At 45.8% G+C, this 27,585-nt stretch overlaps 1 protein-coding gene across 3 annotated transcripts in view; it reads right to left on the reverse strand.

Annotated features, from left to right (window-relative positions):
- Positions 1-16,786: 16,786 nt before the first annotated feature.
- The window catches only part of AGPAT3 (1-acylglycerol-3-phosphate O-acyltransferase 3), a 296,303-nt gene continuing 285,504 nt past the window's right edge, over positions 16,787-27,585 (reverse strand). For all 3 annotated transcript variants that reach the window (XM_069202940.1, XM_069202941.1, XM_069202942.1), the window contains one exon: positions 16,787-19,386. In XM_069202940.1, coding sequence (XP_069059041.1) covers positions 19,301-19,386 — 86 coding nt within the window. In that variant the 3' untranslated portion in view covers positions 16,787-19,300. The remainder of the gene's footprint in view (positions 19,387-27,585) is intronic.

Consider the following 27,585-nt stretch of genomic DNA (forward strand, 5'->3'; position numbering starts at 1 on the left):
AGTATCTGGGTCCGTTGTTACGTGGAGACCTGCAGACTGTTTAACTGGCCTCAAACCCAGGGAGGACAACCCCCTATTCCGATATATAAAAAAAAAAGTGTATTGGAACGATTAGTGGTAGACAGTGAAACCTACTGGACCAGGTTAAGACAGATCAAAGAATGACCTAATAAAACTCCTAGTGCTTTCTTCTATTAATTAAAGGGCATGACGGATAACCAGAAACCGGTATCAAAGATGAAATGTTAGAAAAGGTCTATCTTGAGCAATCTTTATCCTCATGACATCCTCTTGTGCAAAACATGGGTAAAGCAACACAGATTAGCCATGGAAACTGCTGTGGGAACAACCAGTGCATGCAATCATGTTCCGTAACCCAGAGAAGTTTGAGAAGATAGAGGTGGAAGGAAATGGCTCCCTGTTGCAGTTACCCCCCACTTTTTGCCTGTTACGGATGCTGACTTGACTGAGAAGTGTGCTGGGGCCCTGCTAACCAGGCCCCAGCACCAGTGTTCTTTCACCTAAAATGTACCATTGTCTCCACAATTGGCACAACCCTGGCACCCAGGTAAGTCCCTTGTAACTGGTACCCCTGGTACCAAGGGCCCTGGTGCCAGGGAAGGTCTCTAAGGGCTGCAGCATGTCTTATCCCACCCTAGGGACCCCTCACTCAGCACAGCCACACTGCTTGCCAGCTTGTGTGTGCTGGTGGGGAGAAAATGACTAAGTCGACATGGCACTCCCCTCAGGGTGCCATGCCAACCTCACACTGCCTATGGCATAGGTAAGTCACGCCTCTAACAGGCCTTACAGCCCTAAGGCAGGGTGCACTATACCACAGGTGAGGGCATAGGTGCATGAGCACTATGCCCCTACAGTGTCTAAGCAAAACCTTAGACATTGTAAGTGCAGGGTAGCCATAAGAGTATATGGTCTGGGGGTCTGTCAAAAACGAACTCCACAGCTCCATAATGGCTACACTGAATACTGGGAAGTTTGGTATCAAACTTCTCAGAATAATAAACCCACACTGATGCCAGTGCTGGATTTATAAAAAAAAAATGCACACAGAGTGCATCTTAGAGATGCCCCCTGTATTTTACCCAATTGTTCAGTGCAGGACTGACTGGTCTGTGCCAGCCTGCTGCTGAGAGACGAGTTTCTGACCCCATGTGGTGAGGGCCTTTGTGCTCTCTGAGGACAGAAACAAAAGCCTGCTCTGGGTGGAGGTGCTTCACACCTCCCCCCTGCAGGAACTGTAACACCTAGCATTGAGCCTCAAAGGCTCAGGCTTCGTGTTACAATGCCATAGGGCACTCCAGCTAGTGGAGATGCCCGCCCCCTGGACACAGCCCCCACTTTTGGCGGCAAGTCCAGGAGAGATAATGAGAAAAACAAGGAGGAGTCACTGGCCAGTCAGGACAGCCCCTAAGGTGTCCTGAGCTGAGGTGACTGACTTTTAGAAATCCTCCATCTTGCAGATGGAGGATTCCCCCAATAGGATTAGGGATGTGCCCCCTCCCCTCAGGGAGGAGGCACAAAGAGGGTGTACCCACCCTCAGGGCTAGTAGCCATTGGCTACTAACCCCCCAGACCTAAACATACCCCTAAATTCAGTATTTAGGGGCTCCCCTGAACCTAGGAACTCAGATTTCTGCAACCTAAGAAGAAGAGGACTGCTAAGCTGAAAAACCCTGCAGAGAAGACGGTGACACCAACTGCTTTGGCCCCAGCTCTACCGGCCTGTCTCCCCACTTCTAAAGACACTGCTCCAGTGACACTTTCCCCAGGACCAGCGACCTCTGAATCCTCAGAGGACTGCCCTGCTCTAGAAGGACCAAGAAACTCCTGAGGGCAGCGGCTCTGTTCACCCAAGACTGCAACTTTGTTTCCAAAGAAGCAGCTTCAAGACAACTGCGTTTCCCGCCGGAAGCGTGAGACTTGCTACTCTGCACCCGACGCCCCCGGCTCGACTTGTGGAGAAACAACACTTCAGGGAGGATTCCCCAGTGACTACGAGACTGTGAGTAGCCAGAGTTGCCCCTCCTGATCCCCCACAGCGACGCCTGCAGAGGGAATCCCGAGGCTCCCCCTGACCGCGACTGCCTGCTTCCCAGATCCCAACGCATGGTAAAGACTCTGCACCCACAGCCCCCAGGACCTGAAAAATCGGAACTCCAGTGCAGGAGTGACCCCCAGGAGGCCCTCTCCCTTGCCCAGGTGGTAGCTACCCCAAGGAGCCCCCCCCCTTGCCTGCCTGCATCGCTGAAGAGACCACTTGGTCTCCCATTGATTGCCATTGGAAACCCGACGTGTGTTTGCACACTGCACCCGGCCGCCCCCGTGTTGCTGAGGGTGTACTTTCTGTGCTAACTTGTGTCCCCCCCGGTGCCCTACAAAACCCCCCTGGTCTGCCCTCCAAAGACGCGGGTAGTTACCTGCTGGCAGACTGGAACCGGGGCACCCCCTTCTCCATTGAAGCCTATGCGTTTTGGACACCACTTTGAACTCTGCACCTGACAGGCCCTGAGCTGCTGGTGTGTAACTTTGGGGTTGCTCTGAACCCCCAACATTGGGCTACCTTGGACCCAAACTTGAACCCCGTAGGTGGTTTACTTACCTACAAAAACTAACTAACTCTTACTCCCCCTAGGAACTGTGAAAATTGCAGTGTCTACTTTTAAAATAGCTATATGTGATTTATATGAAAACTGTGTATGCTATTTTGATTATTCAAAGTTCCTACAGTACCTACCTGCAATACCTTTCATTTGAAGTATTACATGTCAAATTTGAACCTGTGGTTCTTAAAATAAACTAAGAAAATATATTTTTCTATACAAAAACCTATTGGCCTGGAATTGTCTTTGAGTGTGTGTTCCTCATTTATTGCCTGTGTATGTACAACAAATGCTTAACACTACTCCTTTGATAAGCCTACTGCTCGACCACACTACCACAAAATAGAGCATTAGTATTATCTCTTTTTGCCACTATCTTACCTCTAAGGGGAACTCTTGGACTCTGTGCATACTATTCCTTACTTTGAAATAGTGCATACAGAGCCAACTTCCTACACATATGATGGCTTATTAGCTTTACTCTGGACAGGTATATGTATTATAACCAGGTTTTTTTCCAGTTAACAGTTCTCCTGGGTAGTCTCTCCACAGGGATAACATCACAGAGGTAGTAACCTCTCTCCTGCTCTTCAGTCTAGGTCCTGGGTGATGGCTTCCACCAGTACGCCTCAAGAAACTGGAGAAAACAGTTAAGTGATTTATAAACATTGTAGGGAGTAGTCAACTTATGGCGAGGAGCTCTGCTTCCCTTACCCTAGGCCCAACCGTGATCTTATTAGCCAATTCAATGCGTTCCCATCTCCATCACCAGTGTATATCGTGTACACATAGGGGAAGCCCTTGTAACTCTTTCAGGGTGTTTCAGTCAAAGTTTGCTGGTCCATTGTTGAATTTTCCCCTTCGTGGGGTCGGCCTTCCTTCACCCAGGAGCCCTAGATCAACCTTTGTCTGGCTGTATTCGCCTCCAAATGCCCTTAGCCCCTCCTAGGTCTGGCAGCAACAGAGTAATCTCCCTCTTTGGGGATTCCTGCCCTCTCCCATTGTTTGTGAAGGTGCTGCCCGTCCAATATTTGCCCCCTTTTGTTATTACTGCACCCAACCTCCACCCCTCCCGTTCACCTAACGCTGTAGCCATAACTCTCCAGAGTTGTGGCAGGTGTCTGCATGGGCTGGAGGCGACCACCCCTCCTCCGTCCAGCTCTCCTCGTCTTCTATCTTCTCCAAAAGGTCTGCTACTTGTGTCATCTTCCTTGCTTCATGGGACCTCTCTGCAGTTCTCTCTTTGCCCCTCTTCAGCATCCCAGATCAACTGTTGCGATTCTCCTGTGTCCGCATCTTGCCTGTCCTCCTAACTGGCATCTCTTCCCTTGTCTGAGTCAACGTCTCTCCTCTTTCTTAACAGCCATTCCTCCACATATGGCATCCTTGTCTCTGCCTTCGCTCCTCCCCCTCTACTCTACAAAAGGTAGTCTGTCACATTTGATGTTTTATCTGGTTGGCAAGTTAGCCCCTCTCCAACGTGGTGTTTCTTTTAGCCGTCACCAAAGTTCCTCCGGGAGCTTTGTGGAATCTGCGGTCAAGGTATCAGGTAAGCAGGGCAGATAAGGTCATGGTCTCTCACAGATCACTCTGCTGGATGAAGCCTGCATCACAAGGCTTTGAGGGGTAGGGTGCGGATTGAGAAAGGCTGGGATGCAGGAGCAGGGTGATGGTGTCTGGTGATGCATAGGTGGACTGAACAAGGTTTTGCCAAGATAGCCAAAAGGTATATGCTGAATGGGAGAAGGGGCCATAAACTCAATTGGCTAGGCTGAAACACCTCCGTCTGAACATAGGTTTTACACTGCTGAGGGGGAAGGTGACAATAATGGGCCTCTGCCGCCCTTTCCATGACCAACGTGAAGAAGGTGGTGTCTATGTCAGGCCCTGGGGGAGAAACTACACCTGTGTCTGGTGTGGTATCCAGACCACTGGCATCCTGGAGGTCCTCATACCAGTCTTCCTCTTGATCAGGCTGAGCAATCTCATCCTCAGCATCATGGCCCCCCATTATCAGAACCCATACTGAATGACTCAGGAAGGACATCAGCCCTTCTGGAACGAAGATGCACCAGCTTAGAATGAGAAGGGTGATAAAGGAGTTGGTACTCATATAATGAAGCACACGGCCTTGGTCAGACGGCCCTGCCTTAGCATCTAACCCCGGTGTAGACACTGCTGGCATCAGTGTCTGTGGATCACTTTAAGCATGGGTTGCGGTGTCAGGAAGGGAACTGGTACCCAAATCACTCTGAAGCCCATAGTGGATACAAAGGCCCAACTGGGGCCGAAGGCGGATCCACTGGCAGAAGCCCAGATGGGAGGCCACTTGTCTCCTTCGGGCCCACGGGTGCATCAGAGGGGGCGGGTAACCTGTTAAAAAAGCACAGCATGGCATTGGGACATTCTTTGATTTGCTGTGGAGTGGCAGACGGGCTCGGAAATTCCATTGCAGTGGGACATCGGTTAAAATAGACTAGAAGTAGAATAGAAGTAGACCGACCTAGAGACACAATGAAGCCTTTGCAATTTCTTGAGGGAGAGACAGTGGTGGGATGGGGTGGAGTCCTGCTTAGCCTTCTGCTTCTTTTTGGATTTTCCCCGAGGACTAAGGGGGTGAAGACCAGTCATCGGAATCATTGAAAGTGGGATCAAGAACTACATTTAGACCCTGACCAATCGAGGCAAAGAACCTTGTGGTGCTTGGCCACAAAGAGCTTAGCTTTCTGATCTCAAATAACCTTGAGGAGCATAAAGGCACGAGCAGGCAAACCACATGTGGCTCAGTCACAGGCGTGTTTGCAACATTTCCCATAAGGTTTGAGCCCTGTCGGTTTAAGTGGTGACATTCCCTTGCACACGTAGAATTTAGAACAATATAAACGTCTCAATGAGACAATGCATACCTCTGGACCGGTGTCTGATGGCGCAGAAAGGCACTGTTGTAAGCGCACATGGGGGGCGTGGTACATGTGGCATGGAACAACACAGGGGTACTGCTAAAGATTTTCCAGATCGAGTTCCGACACCTGGGAGTTTTCAAAAGGTGACAAATCTACAGTCTTTATGTGACGAACAAAGCAAATTCTTCCTTAGGAGAATCCCTAGTATTAGCAATGACAGCCTCCAGCATGGTGTATGATTCACCAAGAGTTTCTAAGTCTGGGTAAAAGCCAACATCAGGGTATTGGGTCAGCAGTAAATTATCTGCTTCACTACTCTGTATAAGGTAAGCACGAAGCTGGCATCCGAAGCAGATCTAAGTAAGGCTGGCACGTGGGTGGACTTCTCAGATCTGGGAGGGTTCTCTACCAGGGAATGGTCCTCCAAGGTTGTCACTCCCTTCTTAGCTGTGGTCAAAGTAAAGTACGTGGGTACTTCTAAAGAAGCTGGATCCACAAGCACCATCACTGGTGTCATCTGCAGTGCCACTGCGTGAGCCAGGGGCAGATCGGCTGGCTCTGTGGCAATCACACTTGGCCAGTTTAGTCAGAGATGCCAGTGCGGTGTGGACTGGCTCTAGACTGGGTCACCTGATGCCAGGGCTGGAGCAGTCAGGAGTCTGGTTAATGAAAATCCCAAAACAGCCTTGATGCAGGAGGCAAACACAAGAGGGTGAGGAAATAATCCTTAATCACCTCCATGGTTTCCCTGGATGCAGAAACCTGTGCCGCAGAAGGAGTGAGAAGCTCTGAAAGCATGGGTTCATAAAGGCGTGTCGCACCATGGTACAGCTGGCTCTGGGATTACTCTTGAAGGAAAAAGTCTCCTCGAGGAGGAATCTAGATACTTGCAGTGGGCTTCTTTTAAGTCTGGAAGATTTATTCTTGCATATGTCCAGTTCCTGAGGAGACAAGTAGAAGCCGCAAGGCTCATTTCAGCATGCTCACACTAGAAAGAGCTCGGCCTCCCGCTTCTTAATCGCCTTAGTGTGCTCAGAGCTCACTTGCTGGAGTCCTGTCAAAGCCCAAGACAATAAATACACTGGAGTGTCGATCTGAATTAGGCATGTTTCTGACATGAAAAAGAGAGCCTAAAACACGGTGTTGATGGTGTCAACATGATCAATGAATTAGTGTTTTGTTGAGATGCTGCTCAGGAAAAGGAAAAAATCATTTGAAGTGTACAGTATAACAGAAGCAGCATCAACGCATTACATGACGCCTTATATGACTGTTATCACTTCAGGTGGAGGGCGAGGACAGTCAGGTACTTCTATGGTAAATGTTTCCAGATCCACTCCAACACCAGTAGGGCATTCAAATAAGAGGCATCAGAGGTAAGCAGCATCCATGAGAATACAAGGGTAACATTGGGACAGGATAAGGTACTCACACCTGACATTTCAGAGAGGTAATTTTCTTGCTAACACAACTCAATGATTTGCTGAGAGAACAGTATGCTATGTGTGCAGACACTGTCCTACCAACAGTGTTTCATGCATGCACAAGGTTGCAGCCAAGATACAACTTGGATTTAAGATGGCAGAATCAAGTGGCCACCTGGAGGAGCTCTTGGCACCACCCCTGGGGTGGTGATGGACAGGGGGGCACCAAAGCAGGGACCAGGGGTCCCTGGACTGGTGCAAACCGGTTTATGCAAGAAGGGCACCAAATGTGCCCTTCAAAGCATACTGGTGGCTTGGAGGAAACTACCCCTCCCAAGCCCTGTAACACTTATTTCCAAAGGGAGAGGGTGTTGCCTCCCTCTCCCACAGAAAATCCTTTGTTCTGCCTTCCTCTGCTTGAGCTGGTTATGCAGCAGGAGGGCACGAACCTTTCTGAAGGGTGGCAACAGCACGGGCAGCCCAGAAGACTGGAAGGAGCAATGCCGGGGGTCCTCTTAGGGGCCCCCAGAGTGCATGGAATCATACAACCAATACTGGCAATAGTATTGTGGTATGATTCCGACATGTTTGATATCAAACATGTCCAGGTTCGTTGTCACCATTATGTAGTTGGACACAGGTAGGGACCTGTGCCCAGTACATCAGTAACATGGCTTCCCCACACTTACAAAGTCCAGTGTAATGGAGCTGGAGTTCGTAGGGGCACTTCTGCTCATGTAGGGGTGCCCTCACACACAGATACATGCAACCTGCCCTCTGAGCTAGGAGGGCTTTCCGTAGGGGTGACTTACAATGACCTGTTGCAGTGACCTGGGGTGAAAGGGCGCATGCACCTTTTTACGCAGGCTGCAATGGCAGGCGTGTAGACACATTTTGAATGAGCTCCCATGGGTGGCACAATAAATGCTGCAGCCCATAGGAAACCCCTGGTTTCCCAATGCCCTGGGTAAGTAAGTACCCTATACTAGGGACTTTTATGGGGCCACCAGTATGCCAATTGTGGGGTGTGCAAAGTCCTAAGCAACCAAATTTAGAGGGAGAGAGCACATTCACTGGGGTCCTGGTTAGCAGGATCCCAGTGAAAACAGTCAAAGCATACTGCCAGTGGGCACAAAGTGGGGGGGGGGGTAACCATGCCAAAAAGAGGGGCTTTCCTACATTGGTGTTTGCAGACCTTTTTATAGGAAGTGTTCACATTCAAATAATGTACTTAATGCAATAAACCTTTATAATGGGATATGTGAAGGTTAGATTATGTACCTGGGTCACGCAACACACTGCCTGGTTGAAATGTTTCTTCTAATAATGTATTTCTTTTAAAGGTGTACCAATAAAAAAAAAAATTAACAACAAAAAAAAGAAATCAGATGCAACAGAAATGGTGTCGTGCAGAAGCTAACCTCCACTCCCGAAGCATGACCTGGCAGCTCAACCAGTCACAAACCTGGCAATTCCACTCCCAACAGTGAATGTCCCTTAGACTTTGATCTCAAAACTTACCTGGCACACTCGTACTGCTGCTGAAGTCTGGATAAGGATACTTTGCCATCCTGCAGTGTTCCACATGATAAAAATGGAATGGTGCCAAGACAGCTTTATTTAACAGAACTAAGTTTTACTCTGATGGGGGCTGTAATGAGGGACAAGTGTGCTCTGAAATAAGTTGTAAAAACCTTGTGTGCCAGAGGAGCACCGGTGAACTTCACTCATGGCGCCATTTTATAGGAAGACCACATGTCCAAGGATTCCTTCACACTGGTAAAGTAGCCAGATTTGGAAATCTGGCTTTGCTGCAAGTAACAAGAAGACAACTAGCTGACACAGCCAACTTCCATTATTCTCCTGCTCCTACGCCTCCAAAAATACCAACTCCTGTTTCCAGTTCTTGACTCTGCCATTGAGACTTTGCACTGCAGACAGGCGTAAATTCTAGCCTTGTGCTTGCTTAGGATATCACACTCTGAGCAGTGTCATACAGACAGCTGAAAGACGTCACCTAAAGAAATCCGTGACGACGATTTAATTACAATCAAACTTGCCAACTTGTGAACACAGTGACACATGTATATCTCTGGGACCTTGGTCTAAAGGTTTGTGCAAAGAATGGTACTTTTACGGCACAAGGATTTTTTTCTTAATTCCCTGAATGTTTTTATTCAGACTCAGTGTGTCAGGGGTATGTGAGCATATACAGATCTAGAACCGCATGGTATTTACCGCATAATTTAGGTTGCTAGCAACATAGGTAAAACCAACAACTCTAGCTTTTATTTAGATCCAGTAAGACAAGTGCTCAGAAGAAGCAACAAATGTGTACTTTCTGCCTGCCACTCCAACTAGAGAGGAGAACGGGTATGGTCTGTTACTGAATTTGAACTATTCTGTAGGATTCCACTGCTCACGTTTTAACAAAAGCCCAAATGAACAAGCCACTTATCTTTGGTAACACCTCATCTAGTAGAGACTATCTAGACACAGATTCCTTACCTTAGAATTATCCCAAGGCGTCAGACTGGATCCGGAAGTTTTGTGAGCAGTACCCATGCATGCCTGAAGAATCGTTTGACTGTGTGGCAATGTCTGCGTCGTCCACGTTGGAAGTGACATGTGCAGTGCTTTAATATGCACCACCCCAGCGCGCGGACAACAGTTTCCTTTTTAGACTTTCCACACCAGAAGCGTGGAGCCATGAAGAACATTGACCACTGGTGTGTGAAACTAGGGCTTTGAAAAGGGGAACAGCCCTATGCCCAAAAAATCAGTTTGCGGGGAGGACGGGTGGATCGGTAAGGAACCTGCAGCTAGATTGAGTCTCTACCAGATAAGGCGTTACCAGAGGTAAGTAACTCATTCATGTGTTGAGATTTCTAGAGGGAGATTCCTTACCTTAAAATTGATAACCAAGCAATACCGCCCCAGGGGTGGGTCCGCAAACCAGATTTAGGTTAGAAAGTCCTGTAGGCCCAAACGGGCAAAGTGCCCATCCTGACGGACCCCATTGTCCAAGCAGTAGTACTTGGTAAATGTGTGTAACGAAGCTCACATTGCAGCATGACAGAAGTCCAGGACCAGAACTCCATGTGCTAACGTAGTGGTCGTAGCCCTTGCTCTGGTGGAATGAGAACACAAGCCCTTTGAGGGAGTGCTCCTTGGCCAAAGCATAGTAGATCTTAATGCAGAGCATCAAGAGAGGGTTTTTTCTGCATTGCTTTCCCTTTCTTGGCATAGCCAATGAGGATCTGATCATCCACCAGGAACAGTTGTGTACGGTTAAGGTAGATGACAACACTCTTTTTGGGCCCAGTAAGTTGTGTCTCTTCTTCACACAGATGAGGTGGAGCGTTAAATATAGGCAGCGTGATGGACTATCCTATGTGGAACTGCATGATTACCTTCAGCAAGAAGGATGCTCAAGCCCGGAGGACAAGTTTGTCTGGGTAAAAAGAAATGTACGGAGGTTGAGACTATAGCGCCTTCAGTTCATTAATCCTTTGGGGAGATGTAATTGCCATTAGAAAGGCCGTCTTGATGGTGAGGACCCTACGAAGGCAGTTGTAAAGCAGCTCAAAGGGAGCGCACATTAGAAATGTAAGAACCAAAACTGAGGTCCAATTGAGGCATAGCTAAGGGAGCTGGAGGAAACTCGTGCTGAATACCTTCAAGGAACCTATTTACAAAAGGGGACTTTAAAAGGGAAGGCTGATCAGGCAGCCAAAGAAACGTTGAAATAGCAGATAAATAACGCTTCAAAGTGTCCAATGCATTGCCCTGCTGGGCCAGTTAAGAACAAAGGAACTTGGGAAAATGGGGCGGATATAGGGTCAATCTGTCTGTACACCGTGTTGTCTTGGTGGAGGGATGCCAAGCTGCCAAAATGACATTATAGACTTTGGGTGGAAGGTCAAAAGCTGTCAACTGTTGTAGCTCAACCTTAACGCATGAAGACAGAGCGTTGACAGAGTTGGGTGGAGAACCTTACCCTGCAGCTGCAACAGGAGATCCTTCCGAAAGTGCAGCCTGATTGGAGGACCGATGGACATGCTCAGGATTCCACACTCTCAGAGCCCAGTTTGGAGCCACAAGAATTACTTGGGCCCAGCCATTACTGATCTTCTTGAGCTCGCTGGACAGGAGTGGTATTGGCAGAAACCCATACAGGAGGCTTGAGCTCCACTCTGGACTAGAACAGTCGCCGAGAGAGCCGCCTTAGAAACTTGAGCACACAGAACCACTGATATTGCATGTTTTCAGCGGCGGTGAACAGATCTAACCAAGGCTCTTCTCACTGCTGAAAGAGACCTTACACCACCTCCAGCTGGAGGCAACACTCGTGATCCACTAGGCATCTTAGGCTGAGTTCATCCACGTTGACATTCAGAGAGCCCACCAAGTGTTGAACCATCAGGGAAATGCTGTGACCTTCCACCCATGTCAAGAGAAGCAGGGCCTCTCGACAGAGCCCATGACCCCACACGCCCTGTATGTTTCAGTACCACATGGCGGTAATGTTGTCCGTGAACACATGCACTAGCCTTCCCTTAATGGAAGGTAGAAAGGCTTTCAATGACAATCAAATTGCTTGCAACCAACAGGTTGATGTGGAGTCAGAATTCAGCCGGAGATCAGAGTCCTCTGATCTCCACCTCTCCTGGATGGCCATCCCAGCCCAGGAGTGACTTGTCTGTCACTGCCCTCAGATCTGGATGAGGGGTCTGCTATTGACCCCATTACAGTTCATCAGCCACCACTGCAGATCTTTTGCAGTGCTCTCGGAGATATGGACCATGTTGGTGAGATTTCTTCTGAAGCTGCACCCAATGGAAATTCAGGTCCAAGTGCAGAGTCCGCGTATGCCAACAGGCATGCATCACAAGCAAGATGCAGGAGGCCACGAGGCCCATCCTCAGAGTTAGTCCCACTGATATCTAGGGTAGAGGCTGAAACATTAGTGTCATAGCCTGAATATCTTGGACTCTCCGTGGAAGAGGATAAGCCCGAAGCTCCAGTGTCCAGAACAGCTCTGATGAAAAGAAACATCTGAGACGGGATCAGATATAATTTTGGCACGTTAATAGTGAACCCCTGCGATTGGAGGAGATCTGCTGTTGACGACTCCCCAGGGCAAGCCTGCCTTCAACAGCTAGTCGTCAAGATAGGGGAATACTGGAATCCACAATCTCTGCAGATGAGCTGAAACCACCAACATCCCCTTGGTGAACACTGAACGGGTGCTGGTAAGGCCAAAAGAGAGCACAGCAAATTGAAGGAGCTCGTGTCCCACTATGAACCACAGGTAACATCTGTGGGCAGGCAAGACTAAATTATGCAAGTATGTGTCCTGTGAGCCCAATACTACAATCCAGTCTCCCAGGTCCAGGGCAGACAGAACTTGACTGAGCGTGAGCATTCTAAATTTCTCCTTTTTCAAGAAGAAACTGAGGGTGCAAGTCTAGTATAGAACTAAGGCTTCTCTCCTTTTTGGGCACCAGAAAGCAGCGGGAATAACAACCACGACCTACTTCTGATGCCGGTACACTATGGCTCCCTTGGCCTAGAGAGCCTGCACTTCATGGGAGCATAAGGAGATGTGGTCCTCCGTCTGCCTGCCACGAGTAAGTGGCATGGATGGAGGGGAATTCACAAAGAGGAGAGAATAGCCCCTCTGGACAATCTGGAGAACCCATCTGTTGGATGTTATTGACCTCCAGTAGAGCACATGACGACATATTCTGCCTCCCACTGGGTGCCAATGATGGTTCGAGGGCAAACTAAAGGAGCTTGAAGGCTGCTGCAGCCGGGAAAGTGGTGGCCTGGCCCAACATCTGGCTACCTGACCCACAAGGCCTGTGGGTGCTTCATCCTCAGCCATGCAAAGACTGATAAGTCTACTGGCCATGGTGGCTGGGCAGTTGGAAACACAGCTGGAAGCCTGTTCCATGGCCCACGGACCTGGCTGCAGCCCTGCTGTCCTTGAAGTGCTCCAGCACGGAGTCTCCGAAAAGACAGAAGCCATCAAAGGGCATGTCCATGAGTGATACCTGGACATTCCCAGAAGAGCCAGTCGCCCTCAGCCAGGCATGGCACTGTAAGGCCACTGATGATAAAACTGCTCTACCATGCTAGTTGCTCGTAACGAGCCTACATGGTATGGTGAACTTGGCTGCATCTTTCCGGTTTGCAATAGCTTGCGAGAGTAAGCCTCGGGCCTCCTACGAGACCATAGGCAGCATCTGCGCAACTGAATCCTAAAGGATGTGGGTGTATGGGCCCAAAACAGAGTCCCAGAGTAAGTGAGAGTATTGGCCCAAAAGACATGCTGTGTTCACCGACCGCAGTGCCAGGCTGGTTGAAGAGAACAACATCTTCCCCAAGGTATCCTAGCCTCTTGGATTCCCTGTACGAGGGAGTGGTAGGGAATGTGCCATGATTTAATTTGGAAACAGAGGCTTCGACCACTAAGCTCTCCGGGGTGGGGTGTTTTGTGGGGATCTGGGGTCCCCAGTGCAAGGTGATGGTGGCAGGCAATCAACCTATTCACTGGAGCTCCTGTGCAGGGCTTGGGCCAGGCCCAGAGTAGGAAGTCCATGAAGGCTTTGTTAAATGGGAAAAACGGTTTTAATGTGGTGACTACAAGCTGAAACACCTCAGTCAAGACATTTGCCTTGACAGCCACTTTTCCTCACCACCATAGTGAATGACACTCCTTCCTCCCTAGCAATGGTAGGAGGAGAAACTAAGCCAGTATCTGGGGAGGTATCTAGTCCAGTGGCATCCGCCAGACTATCACACTTGGTGTCCTCTGATGTCTAGGGGCTAGTATTCATCAGGGCCCAGTGGCCCCTCCCAATCACCCCCAAGTCCTAGCCCAGACCCGAGTAGTCTGCCCCCAGTTGGCACTGGATGACACCCATCCGGCTCCATATCGGAGTCGGGGATGAGTATGGGAACTGCGCCAGCAGATCCCGGGGCCTGACTTGTACCAGGTCGAACCCACCAGTGGAAGACCAGTAGGAGCCCCTCCGGAGCCCGTGGGGCATGAAGGCCTTACAGCAGAGACAGGCAGCCTAAAGATGAAGTGCATGGCCTCGTAAGATTCACAAAGTTGTACAAGGTCACTCTGGCTTCTGGAAACTCAGGGAGGAACAGACGGCCCAGGCACAGGCTCAACCACGGAGCCATGTCTCAAATGCAGACACTCCCTCGGCAGATGACTTCAGGGGGTGGGGCAAACTCGAAGACCTTGGACTTTTTGCTCTTCTTCTGTTTGTGGGACTTACCCGAACGCCGGGACAATTTAGTCTGATGACGAGTGCTTGCAATGGCTGCACAGTCGTTTCTGGGATCTTCTTCTCAACCGGGATTGAGACCATCACAACATCACACGTTCAAGCAGCAAGGAGCTATGAGGGACCACTCTCGCAAGGCATTGGGGTGCATTGTGCAACAATCAGCACAGGTCTTGGTGTTGTGGTCGTGCTCAAGGCACCAAAGACAGATGAGGTGTGAGCCCATCACCGACATTTGTATGTGACATGCGCCACAGGGCTTGAATTCAGCCTTCCTTCGGGGCAACCCTGCCACACCAGGAGACAAAGTCTCAAAAGATTGGTCGACAAAAAGTAAAAAAAAAAAAAAAAAAGACTGGGGAAAGCTCTTCTCCGTATCTGCACTGACTGGCACGGAAAGAAAAGTAAGCACCGTGCATGCCACTTCAGTCGCAAAACATTTATGAATCCAGTCTTAGGTCTGCAGATAACTGAAAGGAATATGCGGCTGGAAGTCTCTTTCCGATTCCTAACTTCAAATGTCCGGTCTGCGCATCTGTTCACTTTTACTGAAACACTTAGCGTTTTGACAGCCAAACTATAGAATTGTTTTCTTTTCTTTGCAGGTGAAATAGATTTCCTGGGTGTTCTTATGATCTCGCTATTCTCCATCTCAAGTTTGTGTTTATGCATTGTTTGAATAGGTGCCCACCATATCGTGCATCTACGCACCGTTTGCCAGGGCTTACAGCGCAGATTAATTTTAGCAACTCATGTTTGCATGTATTGCATTTATGCTGATTACCATATTATATCATGCATGTTTTATGTAATATTATAGTGAGCTTTTAGTTCGTATAGGGTGTAGTGTTTTTGCCTAATGGCTTCTTATGTGGACAATTCTAGGTATGAATGAGTCTCATGGTAGCGCTGAGAAGCCAGACAAATACTGGTCTTCAGCTCCTTCAGAGTGCTCGTTACCCCCACCAAAAAGAACAGCAGATAAGTTGTATTCTCAAACAGGGCCTGGCCTTCGGGGCACAGGGGATTTTACATGCAATTAACAAGTATGCCATTATGTTGTACTGAATCCCTTTCGATGGTAGACTTTAGCAAGGAGCCAGTATGAAGGGGAGTTATGTATAAAATGTTGCCTCTTCACATTATTGTTGTGACATTTTGACGCTTTGCACTACATTGGCCTCTAATAAAGCTTATACAACCTACTCTAGGTTTCACGTACATGCTCACTTTGGGGAAGGGATAGGGTAAAACAAGAAGTGGGCTCTCTCTGGTAGGCAGTGTTTGTCCCCGACATAGCTTCCTTCCAGGCAGGGTTGGGAGGACATCACCCGTATGGTATGGTATGGGGGCCAATGGAAACATAGCGGATGGGACCTAGTCACTCTAGGCCCCCTTCCAAACTCCTTCCTCCCCGAGGCAGCAAGAAGGGATGTTTGAAACAACAGTTTCGAAGGATGTGGCACTGCATTTCATGCTGCCTCCACTGGGCCCTGGGAACGGAAGCATGCTTGACTGCCTATCAAATGCCATACTACCACCAATATCCCTCTTAGTGGAACTTTCTGGTTGGTTATAGAGCTTTTAAATGCCCTGGACCTAAAGACCTTTATGGATTGGTTGTGCCACTGTTTGCCCCAATGAACTCTACGAGCCTCGTCTGAGAACTTTCTGAAACCACCCTCTTTCCGACTGAACTCTCGAGGTGATAAGTCATTTGAAGCACTAGGTTCCAAAGCATGGGACCTGCATCCTAGCAGTACCCGATCCATTGGATCCGAAGCAGCTTTCAAAATAGAACTCAAAACTTGGCTCTTCCAAGCCTCAGGCTCATTTTGTACTTTGTTAATTTAATCAATTACCTTATTCTCTCAGGCACTTGCAGTAGTTTCTGATAAAGCACCAGGACGCTCTCTTTCGAGGGACAGTTGCGCTCTACCAATACACATCATGCATTCATTCATTCGCACTGTGAGACCATCTTCCGGCTTTTGAAATCGATCTAATAAAATCAATATTAGTGTTTTAGGAGGGCTGAAAAAACGTCAGCTTTCACTCACCATCTTGTCAGCAACTACTGAGGGGCGCGTCCTTGGTTAACGAAAAGTCGCACTTGATAACTGCCAACATACAAATAAAGCAACGCTCAAGGTTTTTTTCATTATTTTATAGTCTTCTTTTCTTTGAATGATGAACATGATCTTAAGAGTAGGGCGGCGAACCTACAACATTGAGTCACTGCCTCATGCATGCAATCTTTGGAAACCAAGACTACTCAACGTCGCGGTCTCCGGACCAGTAGAGGCATGTAGGAGGCCCTCCTGCAGGAGCAAGACAGAAACCTCAGAGCTGGTGCAAGTCTGAAAAGATGTGCTCAACAAGTAAACTGGCTTATTTGAGCTCACGCAATGTCTATGCCTATTTATTTATACAGCACTTACATATCTACAGCCCTTTATAAATTAATATGCATACAGGGCAAGAAAGTTAATTGTAACCTCATGATGTGTACAAAAACAATATTATTTGTAAAAAAAAAAATGCAAACATAGGAAAACACTGAGCCTCAAAGTCCATCATAAACTACTGTGAGGTGTTAAAAGGTAGTACATGATTGAAATGCAGAAATCCTAACTCACAAGACTTAGCCAGGGCTGACAAGACAAAGCAATGAGGCGCCCGACACACGGAGGACACGGTCTGCTATTTGCAGGGTCGGCCGGGTATAGAACATTTGTCAGATGGTTGAAGAGTTTGGTGAAAACAACTGATCCTTACCATAGAATATCTTAGCGAGGTTAGCGGGACACCATCAGAGGAAAGACTGACCAGAGTAAGACTGTGGGGTGCAGGGAACTGAACCAATACTAGTCTGGCTTAAAGGGACAGAGTGCCAGCCAGTGCTAGCAAAACTAAAGGGCGACAGACATGTCCATAGCCTTGTTTGCAACAGGAGTTCATGAAAAAGATCCTTGCTAGGTTCAGCTGTGAGTTCAGCGATGAGAACAGGTTGGTAGCATAAAAACTAAAACGCGCAAAGACAGCTCTGAAGTACATTTGGATTTTTTTTTTTTTTTTAGACATGTTGGGGAGAAGAAGAATACTGCTTGTAGATGCTTTTTCTGCATCACACCTACGAAGTCTACTCCAAGCCAAACAAGAGGTAAAGTGTGGCTACAGACTTCATGAAGTAAGCTTTGAGGGGAAAGGGGGGACCGTAAGATGGAGGCGCAGGAGCACACAAAATGCATGTAGTGGCTTATCGTAAGCTTCGTGACACTGGCCACAGGCTGTTCACAGTAAAGGTTCATGGGGTGAGCTATGGCGAATTCGGAAGATGCGTGTTGTAGTGGGGCAGAATGCGCGCGGCACACTATGGATATACTATGCTCTTACCCAGACTAGACGGGGGGAGGAGTTGGGAATGGTGCTTGTTCCCAATCAGGATTTTCTTTTGCAGTGGGAGGGGAGATTGTACATTTTGAGACTACACTATTATGGCATGCTTCGTGTAAACTGTTGCACACTAGGAGTCTAGAATAAAACCACAGTTCCTTGCTAGGGTTTCTAAAGGGGCACTCTGTGTGTGGGCTGTTCAGAGCCAGGTTCATTGGACGCATTGTGAATATACAGTGCCCACAGCCCCAATTTCTGCGGTACACTATTGGTATACGTAGCATGTTTGTCTGGCCTGACTTAAGGTTGGTGACCTAAGCTGTGGGACACCTTGTCACATATGTATGGGACAATGCACAAACTGTTCCTTGCTAGGCTGGGCAGAAGACACCCATCTAGACTGTACAAAGGAAGGGTTGGTGGGGTTACATCAAGCACAGACTTCTCACAAGCAGGCTTACTGAGGCACACCTGTTGAAAGGGAGGCTCTGCCTCTGTGTATCATGCAGCTATTATGTGACTGCTTGGGTTGGTTTATAACTTGAGAGCAGGTATGTCTCTGCTTGGTGTGACTTTTACACTAGTAGATTATACAGAAAGGACTGCTTTGACAAGGAATGGAAGGACAAAACCAAACTCAAAGTTAATGAGGTAAACCGTCAAGGACACAGCTAGTGGAGCTACTGGCCTGATCATAGCCGCGTGAAGTGCACGCAGAAAGGACCGCGACTGCCACATTTGGTGAAACGCAGTGAGGTGGCAGTCATGCTGGCACACTACAGGTGAGATGACTCAGGCAGGACTAAATATGAACCAAAGAGGAACCAGAAACATCCTTCTGTACACATTTCCTTCCGAGAGCATGTGAAAGGCAGAGTCAGCGAGGTACAGATTTACAGGTAACAGGCGCGTAGCAGCAGTAGAAGCACTCAGGAGATGCTGCTTGTGTAGAGGTACCTCAGCTGCTGCAAGAAGACCACAAGCCAGGGAGCAGCACTGCATGTTTGTTAAGCCTTAGACATTCAGGTCTCTGTGCTTTTAGGGTGAGAACCTTCAATTCACATTATTAGCCTTCACTGTGTCGAGGGTGGAGGAACGAGAAATGTGCAATGAAAGTATTTTGAAGCCTTCAGAGAGAATTCATGACTGCTTGCAGCAAGGAAATACAGAAAGAACCACACAACTTTGTCAACTTGAGCATCAGAGGTCAGCACTTCAGCACGTCCACACCAAGAGCTAAGGTACCCCAGTTCTGCTGTAAGGTCTCAACGCTTCAAGGGAAAAGGACTGATAATTCAAAGGCATTCTTTCGGCGACAGCTGTAGACACTGGACCTCAAGCCCTCCATCATAGTGCTAAAAAACTCAGTTTTTAATGTGTACCCTTTCAAGTCCTAAGTTGTGTCTTATTCCTGCCCCAGCCTTGGGATGGCTCTTGACTTCACATGGCGGCCAATGGCAAAAGTGTACACCCTTGCAGCTTGTTCAGTGTACTTCAGACATCTTTCTGCCCGGCTCGAGCACGGTTCCACCTTCTTCTGTTACATGATTCTATTAGTCATTAAGAAAAGAGTCTAAGAGTCTGTCATCAAGTTAATTGGATAGGAAAGTCTACGTTTAGACATCGAGATCAGCTCCAGGACAAAGGGGCTATTTATTTTTCATTTCTCTGTTTCCGTAGCTGGAACCTCTTTCGATCTCAGTCACTCCGATTAATCTACGAATTGCAAAGGATGCTGGAAAGAAAAAGAGACACGTTGGAATATACACGTAGACATGTGGTTGCGATAATAGCTCATATGTACAAAGTATCACTCAAGTATGCCTTATTTACAGAAAAGAATTTGCTTTGTTAACCAAAACGCTTAGCAACTCCTGATTAGGGAAGGTTCTTAAAATACAGGACAGCAGCCCCAGAGGTACATAGACCAATCACATGCCTCTTTCTATGTTCCCAGACCTCACATCTTCTGCAAACCTACTCTACAAACACCTGCGTTCCTTCTCTTTCATAGCGTCTCAAACCCAAAGCACCTTCCAACCTTGTTCAAAGACTATTATTCGATGGCTAATGTTTAGGAGCAAGGCAGTAGCACAGCCGTAAGGTACAGTCGGACTGCTAGCCTGCCCATCTGCTCTGAGGCCCATCGCCTCAGTATTCCATGAAACACTGCTGGGCGAGGCAGGGGGCTGCCAGCAAAACTCACAAAGAACGCCAGGTTTTGGAAAGAACAAACAATGTACACAGGTAAGTGTTCAGCTTCTACACCTGTACAAAAGGGCCTGCTTGTACATTGGGTATTAAGGTTTCTTCTTTTAAATATAGTACCAATCAGGACCATAAAATTATCATGTAATAAACTGTCAAACCAAGTATGTTAGTGATCATCTGTGGTTCTGATAAGATTTATTTTGGCATCACAGCTAGAGAGCAAGGGTTGTGAATTATGGAACATGTGAGGGCATGTTGAAAAACATGCCTCGTACCCAGTAATATCACATGAACGTGCATTGAGGGATAGGGAATCATTTCGGTATTCATAATTTTTTTTTTTTTATAATCTATGTGATTTGTCTTGAATGCATATAAAATGAGTACATGGTATTAGGGTTCTAAAAACCATATGTGCCTGATAGGATCTAATGACATCTGAACATAATCCCTCTCAATGTTGTGTGTTTAATGCAATTAGTGGTAGTTGCATGGGCTGATAAATATCCGGTTACGTACTTTGGTTCAGATTTCCTATTATAGTTGAATTCTTGGGAAATATACAATGATTCTCTTTTTAATATTATCAGTACGATTTGAGTTAATGTTTTAGGGTACATTTTTGCCACAGTTGGACTACTGGCTAAAAATCCTTCTCACGGGAAAGGTGTTCGGCCCTTATTACGTTTCTTTGGAAGGAATGAGTTTGTTTTTTCTTTTTCAAGATGGCCACAGCTCCATTGTGAATTTGGAATAGGTGCCACTGCGGCCGCCCTTCTTTTGAAATAATTTGGTAATTTAATGTATATTCGAGTTAGCTGATGGTTGCAGAATCGGTTACTGGATTGTTACTCAAATTTGGAGTTGGCATGAGTTATCTATTTCCATGGCTTTATTTGTTTGCCTATTGTAACCTGTGTTAAGATGGTCGCCATAGTAAACGGATACTTTGGAATAAGAGTTCAAAGCATCTGGTACGTAGAAATTACTTCCAGGTCGTCCCTTATAAAGCTGGGGGAATTAAGTCATGGCACTCATTTGACACGCAACCAGGAAGTTACGATGTGGTACCTAACAGACGTTTCAGGTATGGGAATACTCGTGCGATTGTTAAAGTTAATGTTGGAATAGCAACCTTTAAAAACTCGTCTTAGTGCAAAGAACAAGCATTATATTCAGATTTGTTGCACCACTGGAGACACCGTTCGATAACTTGTCTTGATACCATTAATACAATTTGGACAATGACATGTTTGAGCATCTGTTTGATTCGAATGAGTTCATTTTGTAGCTAGAGCTCATGCTTTAATAATTTACTTTGCACTTTCTGTTCTTATACGGCTTTTTTTAATAATGAATTTGTGAACTCCGTATACAGTAGTAATTATGGTTCAAATACCAGCTTCATATTGAATAATTCTACAATAGAATAGTTGGGATTTCAATGATTTCATTTATTTACACGGGACTGCTGAGATTATATGAATATTTTTGAAAATATATATACACACAAGACTACATCAAAACACTGTTTTTGGAGAAATAGAATTAGGTGAAAAATTACTATTCATAGATTTTGCCAAGTTTATTGTGGGTTGTCAGCTAAGTTCAAATGGGTACTTCCTATTAATAATACTATAAATAGTATTAATTGTATGAACTGAGAGTTCACGATGCTGTCTTTATTATATCTCACATAGGATTTAAAACCATTATGGAATGTGAGTGCCTATTAAATAGGATATTGTGTTCAAGGTGCAATTTAAGTTTTTAGTTATGGTAAGACTTTTTTTAAACTATTGTATTTATGGAATTTATGATTATTCTAAATGTGAGCTTTTGCCTCTTAGAGAGCTTAATATTGAGACATATGATTATCTCTTAGGTTGTCAAGTTAGAAGTGTGACAATATATTAAGGAAATGCATTTTGATGTGTCGTTTACAGAAGAAGGGTGCCATTTGAGATATGAATATGAAGTATAAACTATTCACATTACTTATTTATTATACAACAGAATTATACATACCGCATGACTGGTTTAAAATTGGGTAAAAAATTTTTTATCAGTGTTATGAAAGTTGTACGCCCTAAGATGAATTGTACATTTTTGTAAGTCTATTTTTTTCAAACTTTCTGTATGACAAGCATTAGTTTTGTTTTGTATTGTATTGTATTGTATTGTGGCTATTGGAAAAATGTTTTTAACATATACAGTGTTACATTTTATGTATTTGTCTCAGTCCTGAAGTCCCAGTTTTTACGGGACAAAACGCACTGGCTGTGCTCACCACAATTTCCACAAGAGAAAAAAAAAAAAACAATGCTTTGACTGCGAAAAATAACTTCTGTTTTATTTTGAAATACAATTTGGAAATATTTTTGACTTGTATGTTTCACTCTTACTGTTCATGGGGTGCTATATGCGTGCACATTAAGTTAACGTTACTGGGTCTTTTTTAACGGTTAACCCAGGGAGCAGATCATCCGTATGTTGTAACGACTTGGAGTGTGGTATTACATCCTATAACTGTTCTTAGGTATTTGAATTTTGGAAGGGACATGTATGCTGTTTTCTGTCACATTGAATTCAGCCCTTTATCTGAACCTTGTACCAACAACCATGCAAAAAGGCAACACTCAATGAGAACCAAACCACAACAACCTTCTATAGGTGATTCCGGATACTTTCGAGGGTTAAAGGCTTATGACCACAACCCGAGGCAAACAATAGCACTGAAAAAAGACCAGAAGACCCTACTTGGAAGGCATGGAAATCATACATTATAAAAAGGTGTTTCAATAAAACACTATCCTTATTGAATGTTACTCATGAACAAGAGGTAGAAAGCACTGAGCAGTGTTCAGACTCGCTGCTAGGGTCGAGGACTGATCACAATCTACACTGGTGACAGCTCGCGTGAAGGAACTCACACAGCGTCTGCATCTGGGACAGCTAGGTGTTGAGGAGCATCCACGATCTTTGCCTCAGTAACCGAAACAGGTAAGGAACTGCACATTCTCCAATATGCAATAGGTCAACATTGCTAAAAGGTCCTGGCTGGCCTCTTCAGAAAGCTTGAAAATTATTTGCAGAAGAATTTTCATTGCAGGTAAAGAGCTAAGAGACAAAGTGCCATTTCAAGTCAGCTGGTTAGGCCTACCCCATGCATTTTTTGCACACTTGGTATATACTGCAGACTGAACAGCTTGGGCAAAAAGAGAAAAAAACAAAAAAAAACAAAGGCAAAAAAACCCATAATGGCCAGTGCCAGCATGACGTGAAAGAGCGAGGACGCATTTGTGCGCATATGGAATGAAGCTGTGGCTACCATTTATTTTTTAATTGGCAGTTCCAAGCTGGCAGATGCTAAAATGGACAATAAGACAAGGGTATGTGGCACATTAGGAGGGACCTGGTACACATTACAGTTGCTAAGCCCATTAAAAAGTAAAAATAAAGAAATATACACATGGAGGGACAGGGAGCGAGTGGTGAGCAAATTATTGTTGCTTTGCAGAGAACAGCAACGGCACTGAGGAGGGCGGCAAAGGAAATGGAAGGGAAGTGGTAATATATATATTTAAAAAATCCTAGTGGGAAGAGGGTTGAGGGACGCAGAAGGCAAGAGGGAGTAGAAGAAGGGCGAAGAGCAGCACAAAGTAGAGAAAGTAAGAAAACACATGCGCGCCCATGGAGTGCTGAAAGAAAAAAGTAGCCCGCCCAATGTCAGCCATGGAAAAATAATGGTCATCCAATCAAAGGATCGCATTGAAGCCATGCTCCAGAGGAAGACAAACACAAGACGACAAAGAAAATCCACACAGTAATAAACAAGCAAATAAGAGACAAGAAAGCCAACCAATCATGAACAATAGGCTGACCCAAAGACTCTAGGTATTGGTACTGCGCTCAACAGGTCTTACGAGCTAAAAACAGTATCTGGGTGAGCCCTAAGAAGCTGTAGACGCAGGTTTTACAAAAACTGGAAACATAAAACATCTCTAAAAAACAAAATCATAGGAGTAGCCACAAATGCTGGAGAAAAGTTAAGTGAATCATTACAGAACTTGATATGGTCTGATGTCAGGAAAGAGATCTGTGTGAAGGATGGTCGAAAGGAAAAAAAGACAGAAAGAACATGAGACAGATGAAATACTTAGATGTGGCAATAAGAGAATGAAAATGTCACTTACCCAGTGTACATCTGTTTGTGGCATCAGTCGCTGGAGATTCACATGTTCTGCATAGATCGCCATCTGGTGTTGGGTCGGAGTGTTACAAGTTGTTTTTCTTCGAAGAAGTCTTTCGAGTCACGGGACCGAGTGACTCCTCCTTTTGTCTCCATTGCGCATGGGCGTCGACTCCATCTTCGATTGTTTTCCCCGCAGAGGGTGAGGTAGGAGTTGTGTTGTAGTAATAGTGCCCATGCAATGGAGTGACTAAGTATGTACCTATTTAAGGCTAAAATAATATATATACAAATATACAAAGTTGAAGCTAACTTCCGAATTGCTACAGGCTCCCGGGGAGGTGGGTGGGCACATGTGAATCTCCAGCGACTGATGCCACGAACAGATGTACACTGGGTAAGTGACATTTTCAGTTCGATGGCACCTGTCGCTGTAGATACGCATGTTCTGCATAGACTAGTAAGCAGTTATCTCCCCAAAAGCAGTGGCTCAGCCTGTAGGAATGGAAGTGGTTTGAAATAACGTTCTTAACACGGCTTGACCTACTGTGGCTTGCTGTGCGGATAGCACGTCTACACAGTAGTGCTTGGTGAACGTGTGTGGCGTAGACCATGTGGCTGCCTTACATATTTCTTGCATTGGGATGTTTCCTAGAAAGGCCATGGTAGCACCTTTTTTTCTGGTTGAGTGTGCCCTTAGTGTAATGGGCAGTTGTCGTTTTGCTTTAAGGTAGCAGATTTGGTTGCATTTAACTATCCATCTGGCTATACCTTGTTTTGATATTGGGTTTCCTGCATGAGGTTTTTGGAATGCAATAAATAGTTGTTTAGTCTTTCTGATGTTCTTCGTTCTGTCAATGTAGTACATTAATGCTCTTTTGACATCGAATGTATGTAGTGCCCTCTCAGCTACGGAATCTGGCTGTGGGAAGAACACTGGTAGTTCCACTGTTTGATTTAGGTGGAACAGTGAAATAACCTTTGGTAAAAATTTAGGATTAGTCCTTAGGACGACTTTATTTTTGTGTAGTTGTATAAAAGGTTCTTGTATTGTAAATGCCTGAATTTCGCTTACTCTTCTTAGAGATGTAATGGCGATGAGAAATGCAACCTTCCAGGTGAGGAACTGTATTTCGCAAGAGTGCATGGGTTCAAAAGGTGGACCCATGAGTCTTGTTAAGACAACATTTAAGTTCCATGAAGGAACAGGTGGTGTTCTTGGTGGTATAATTCTTTTAAGCCCTTCCATGAATGCTTTAATGACTGGTATCCTATACAGGGAAGTTGAATAGGTAGTCTGCAGGTATGCAGATATTGCCGCAAGGTGTATTTTAATGGAAGAGAAGGCTAGGCTAGATTTCTGTAAGTGAAGCAAGTAACCCACTACATCCTTTGGAGTTGCGTGTATAGGTAGGATCTGATTATGATGGCAGTAACAGACAAACCTCTTCCATTTACTTGCATAGCAGTGCCTAGTGGACGGCCTTCTGGCTTGCTTTATGACTTCCATACATTCTTGGGTAAGTTGTAAGTGTCCGAATTCTAGGTTTTCAGGAGCCAGATTGCTAGATTCAGCGATGCTGGATCTGGATGTCTGATCTGTTGGTTGTGTTGTGTTAACAGATCCGGCCTGTTGGGCAATTTGATGTGGGGTACTACTGATAGGTCTAGCAGTGTTGTGTACCAGGGTTGCCTTGCCCAAGTTGGTGCTATTAAAATGAGTTTGAGTTTGTTTTGACTCAATTTGTTTACCAGATAAGGAAGGAGAGGGAGAGGAGGAAAAGCGTAGGCAAATATCCCTGACCAGTTCATCCATAGGGCATTGCCTTGGGACTGCCTGTGTGGGTATCTGGATGCGAAGTTTTGGCATTTTGCGTTCTCTCTTGTTGCAAACAAGTCTATTTGAGGTGTTCCCCAGAGTCTGAATTAAGTGTTTAGAACTTGGGGGTGAATTTCCCATTCGTGGACTTGTTGGTTATCTCGAGAGAGATTGTCTGCAAGTTGATTCTGGATCCCTGGAATGAACTGCGCTATTAGGCGAATGTGGTTGTGAATTGCCCATCGCCATATTTTCTGTGCTAGAAGACTCATCTGCGTTGAGTGTGTCCCCCCCTGTTTGTTTAGATAATACATAGTTGTCATGTTGTCTGTTTTGACAAGAATGTATTTGTGAGTTATAATTGGTTGGAAAGCCCGCAATGCGTGAAAAACTGCTAGCATTTCTAGGTGATTTATGTGCAGTTTTGTTTGGTGTACGTTCCATTGTCCTTGTATGCTGTGTTGATCGAGGTGTGCTCCCCACCCTGTCATGGAAGCATCTGTTATTACGTATTGTGGCACTGGGTCTTGGAATGGCCGCCCTTTGTTTAAATTTATACTGTTCCACCATAGAAGCGAGAGGTAAGTTTGGCGGTCTATCAACACCAGATCTAGAAGGTGACCCTGTGATTGTGACCATTGTGATGCTAGGCACTGTTGTAAGGGCCTCATGTGTAGTCTTGCGTTCGGGACAATGGCTATGCATGAAGACATCATGCCTAGGAGTTGTAATATAATCTTTGCTTGTATGGTTTGTGTTGGATACATGCGTTGTATGATCTTGTTGAAATTTTGAATTGTTTGTGGACTTGGAGTGGCTACTCCTTTTGTTGTGTCTATTATGGCTCCCAGGTATTGTTGTACTTTGCACGGCAAAATGTTGGATTTTGCAAAGTTGACGGTGAAACCTAGTTTGTAGAGGGTTTGTATGATTTGATTTGTGTGTTGTAAGCACTTTGTTAGTGAATTGGTTTTGATTAGCCAATCGTCTAGATACGGGAATACATGTATTTGTTGCCTTCTGATGTGTGCAGCCACTACTGCTAGACATTTTGTAAAGACTCTTGGTGCGGTTGTTAAACCAAAAGGCAATACTTTGAATTGGTAATGTATTCCTTTGAATACGAACCGTAGGTATTTTCTGTGAGATGGATGTATTGGTATATGGAAATACGCGTCCTTGAGGTCTAAGGTTGTCATGTAGTCCTGTAGTTTTAGCAATGGTAACACCTCTTGTAGCGTGACCATGTGAAAGTGGTCTGATTTGATGTAGGTGTTTAGTATTCTGAGGTCTAGGATTGGTCTCAGTGTTTTGTCCTTTTTTGGTATTAAGAAGTACAGTGAATAGACTCCTGTGTTTGTTTGTGTGTTTGGTACTAATTCGATTGCATTCTTTTGCAATAGTGCTTGAACTTCTATCTCTAGAAGCTCGGAATGTTGTTTTGATATATTCTGTGCTTTTGGTGGTATGTTTGGAGGGAATTGTAGGAATTCTATGCAATAACCATGTTGGATAATTGCTAAGACCCAAGTGTCTGTAGTTATTTCCTCCCATGCTTTGTAATAATGACCTATTCTTCCCCCCACTGGTGTTGTGTGGAGGGGGTGAGTGACATCTGAGTCACTGCTTGGTTGTAGGGGTTTTGGGGCTTTGAAATTTCCCTCTATTCCTAGGGAATTGCCCTCCTCTGTATTGGCCCCGAAAGCCTCCCC

Source organism: Pleurodeles waltl, chromosome 8 (genome assembly GCF_031143425.1).
Source record: "Pleurodeles waltl isolate 20211129_DDA chromosome 8, aPleWal1.hap1.20221129, whole genome shotgun sequence".
In the NCBI taxonomy this organism is placed as follows: Eukaryota; Metazoa; Chordata; class Amphibia; order Caudata; family Salamandridae; genus Pleurodeles; species Pleurodeles waltl.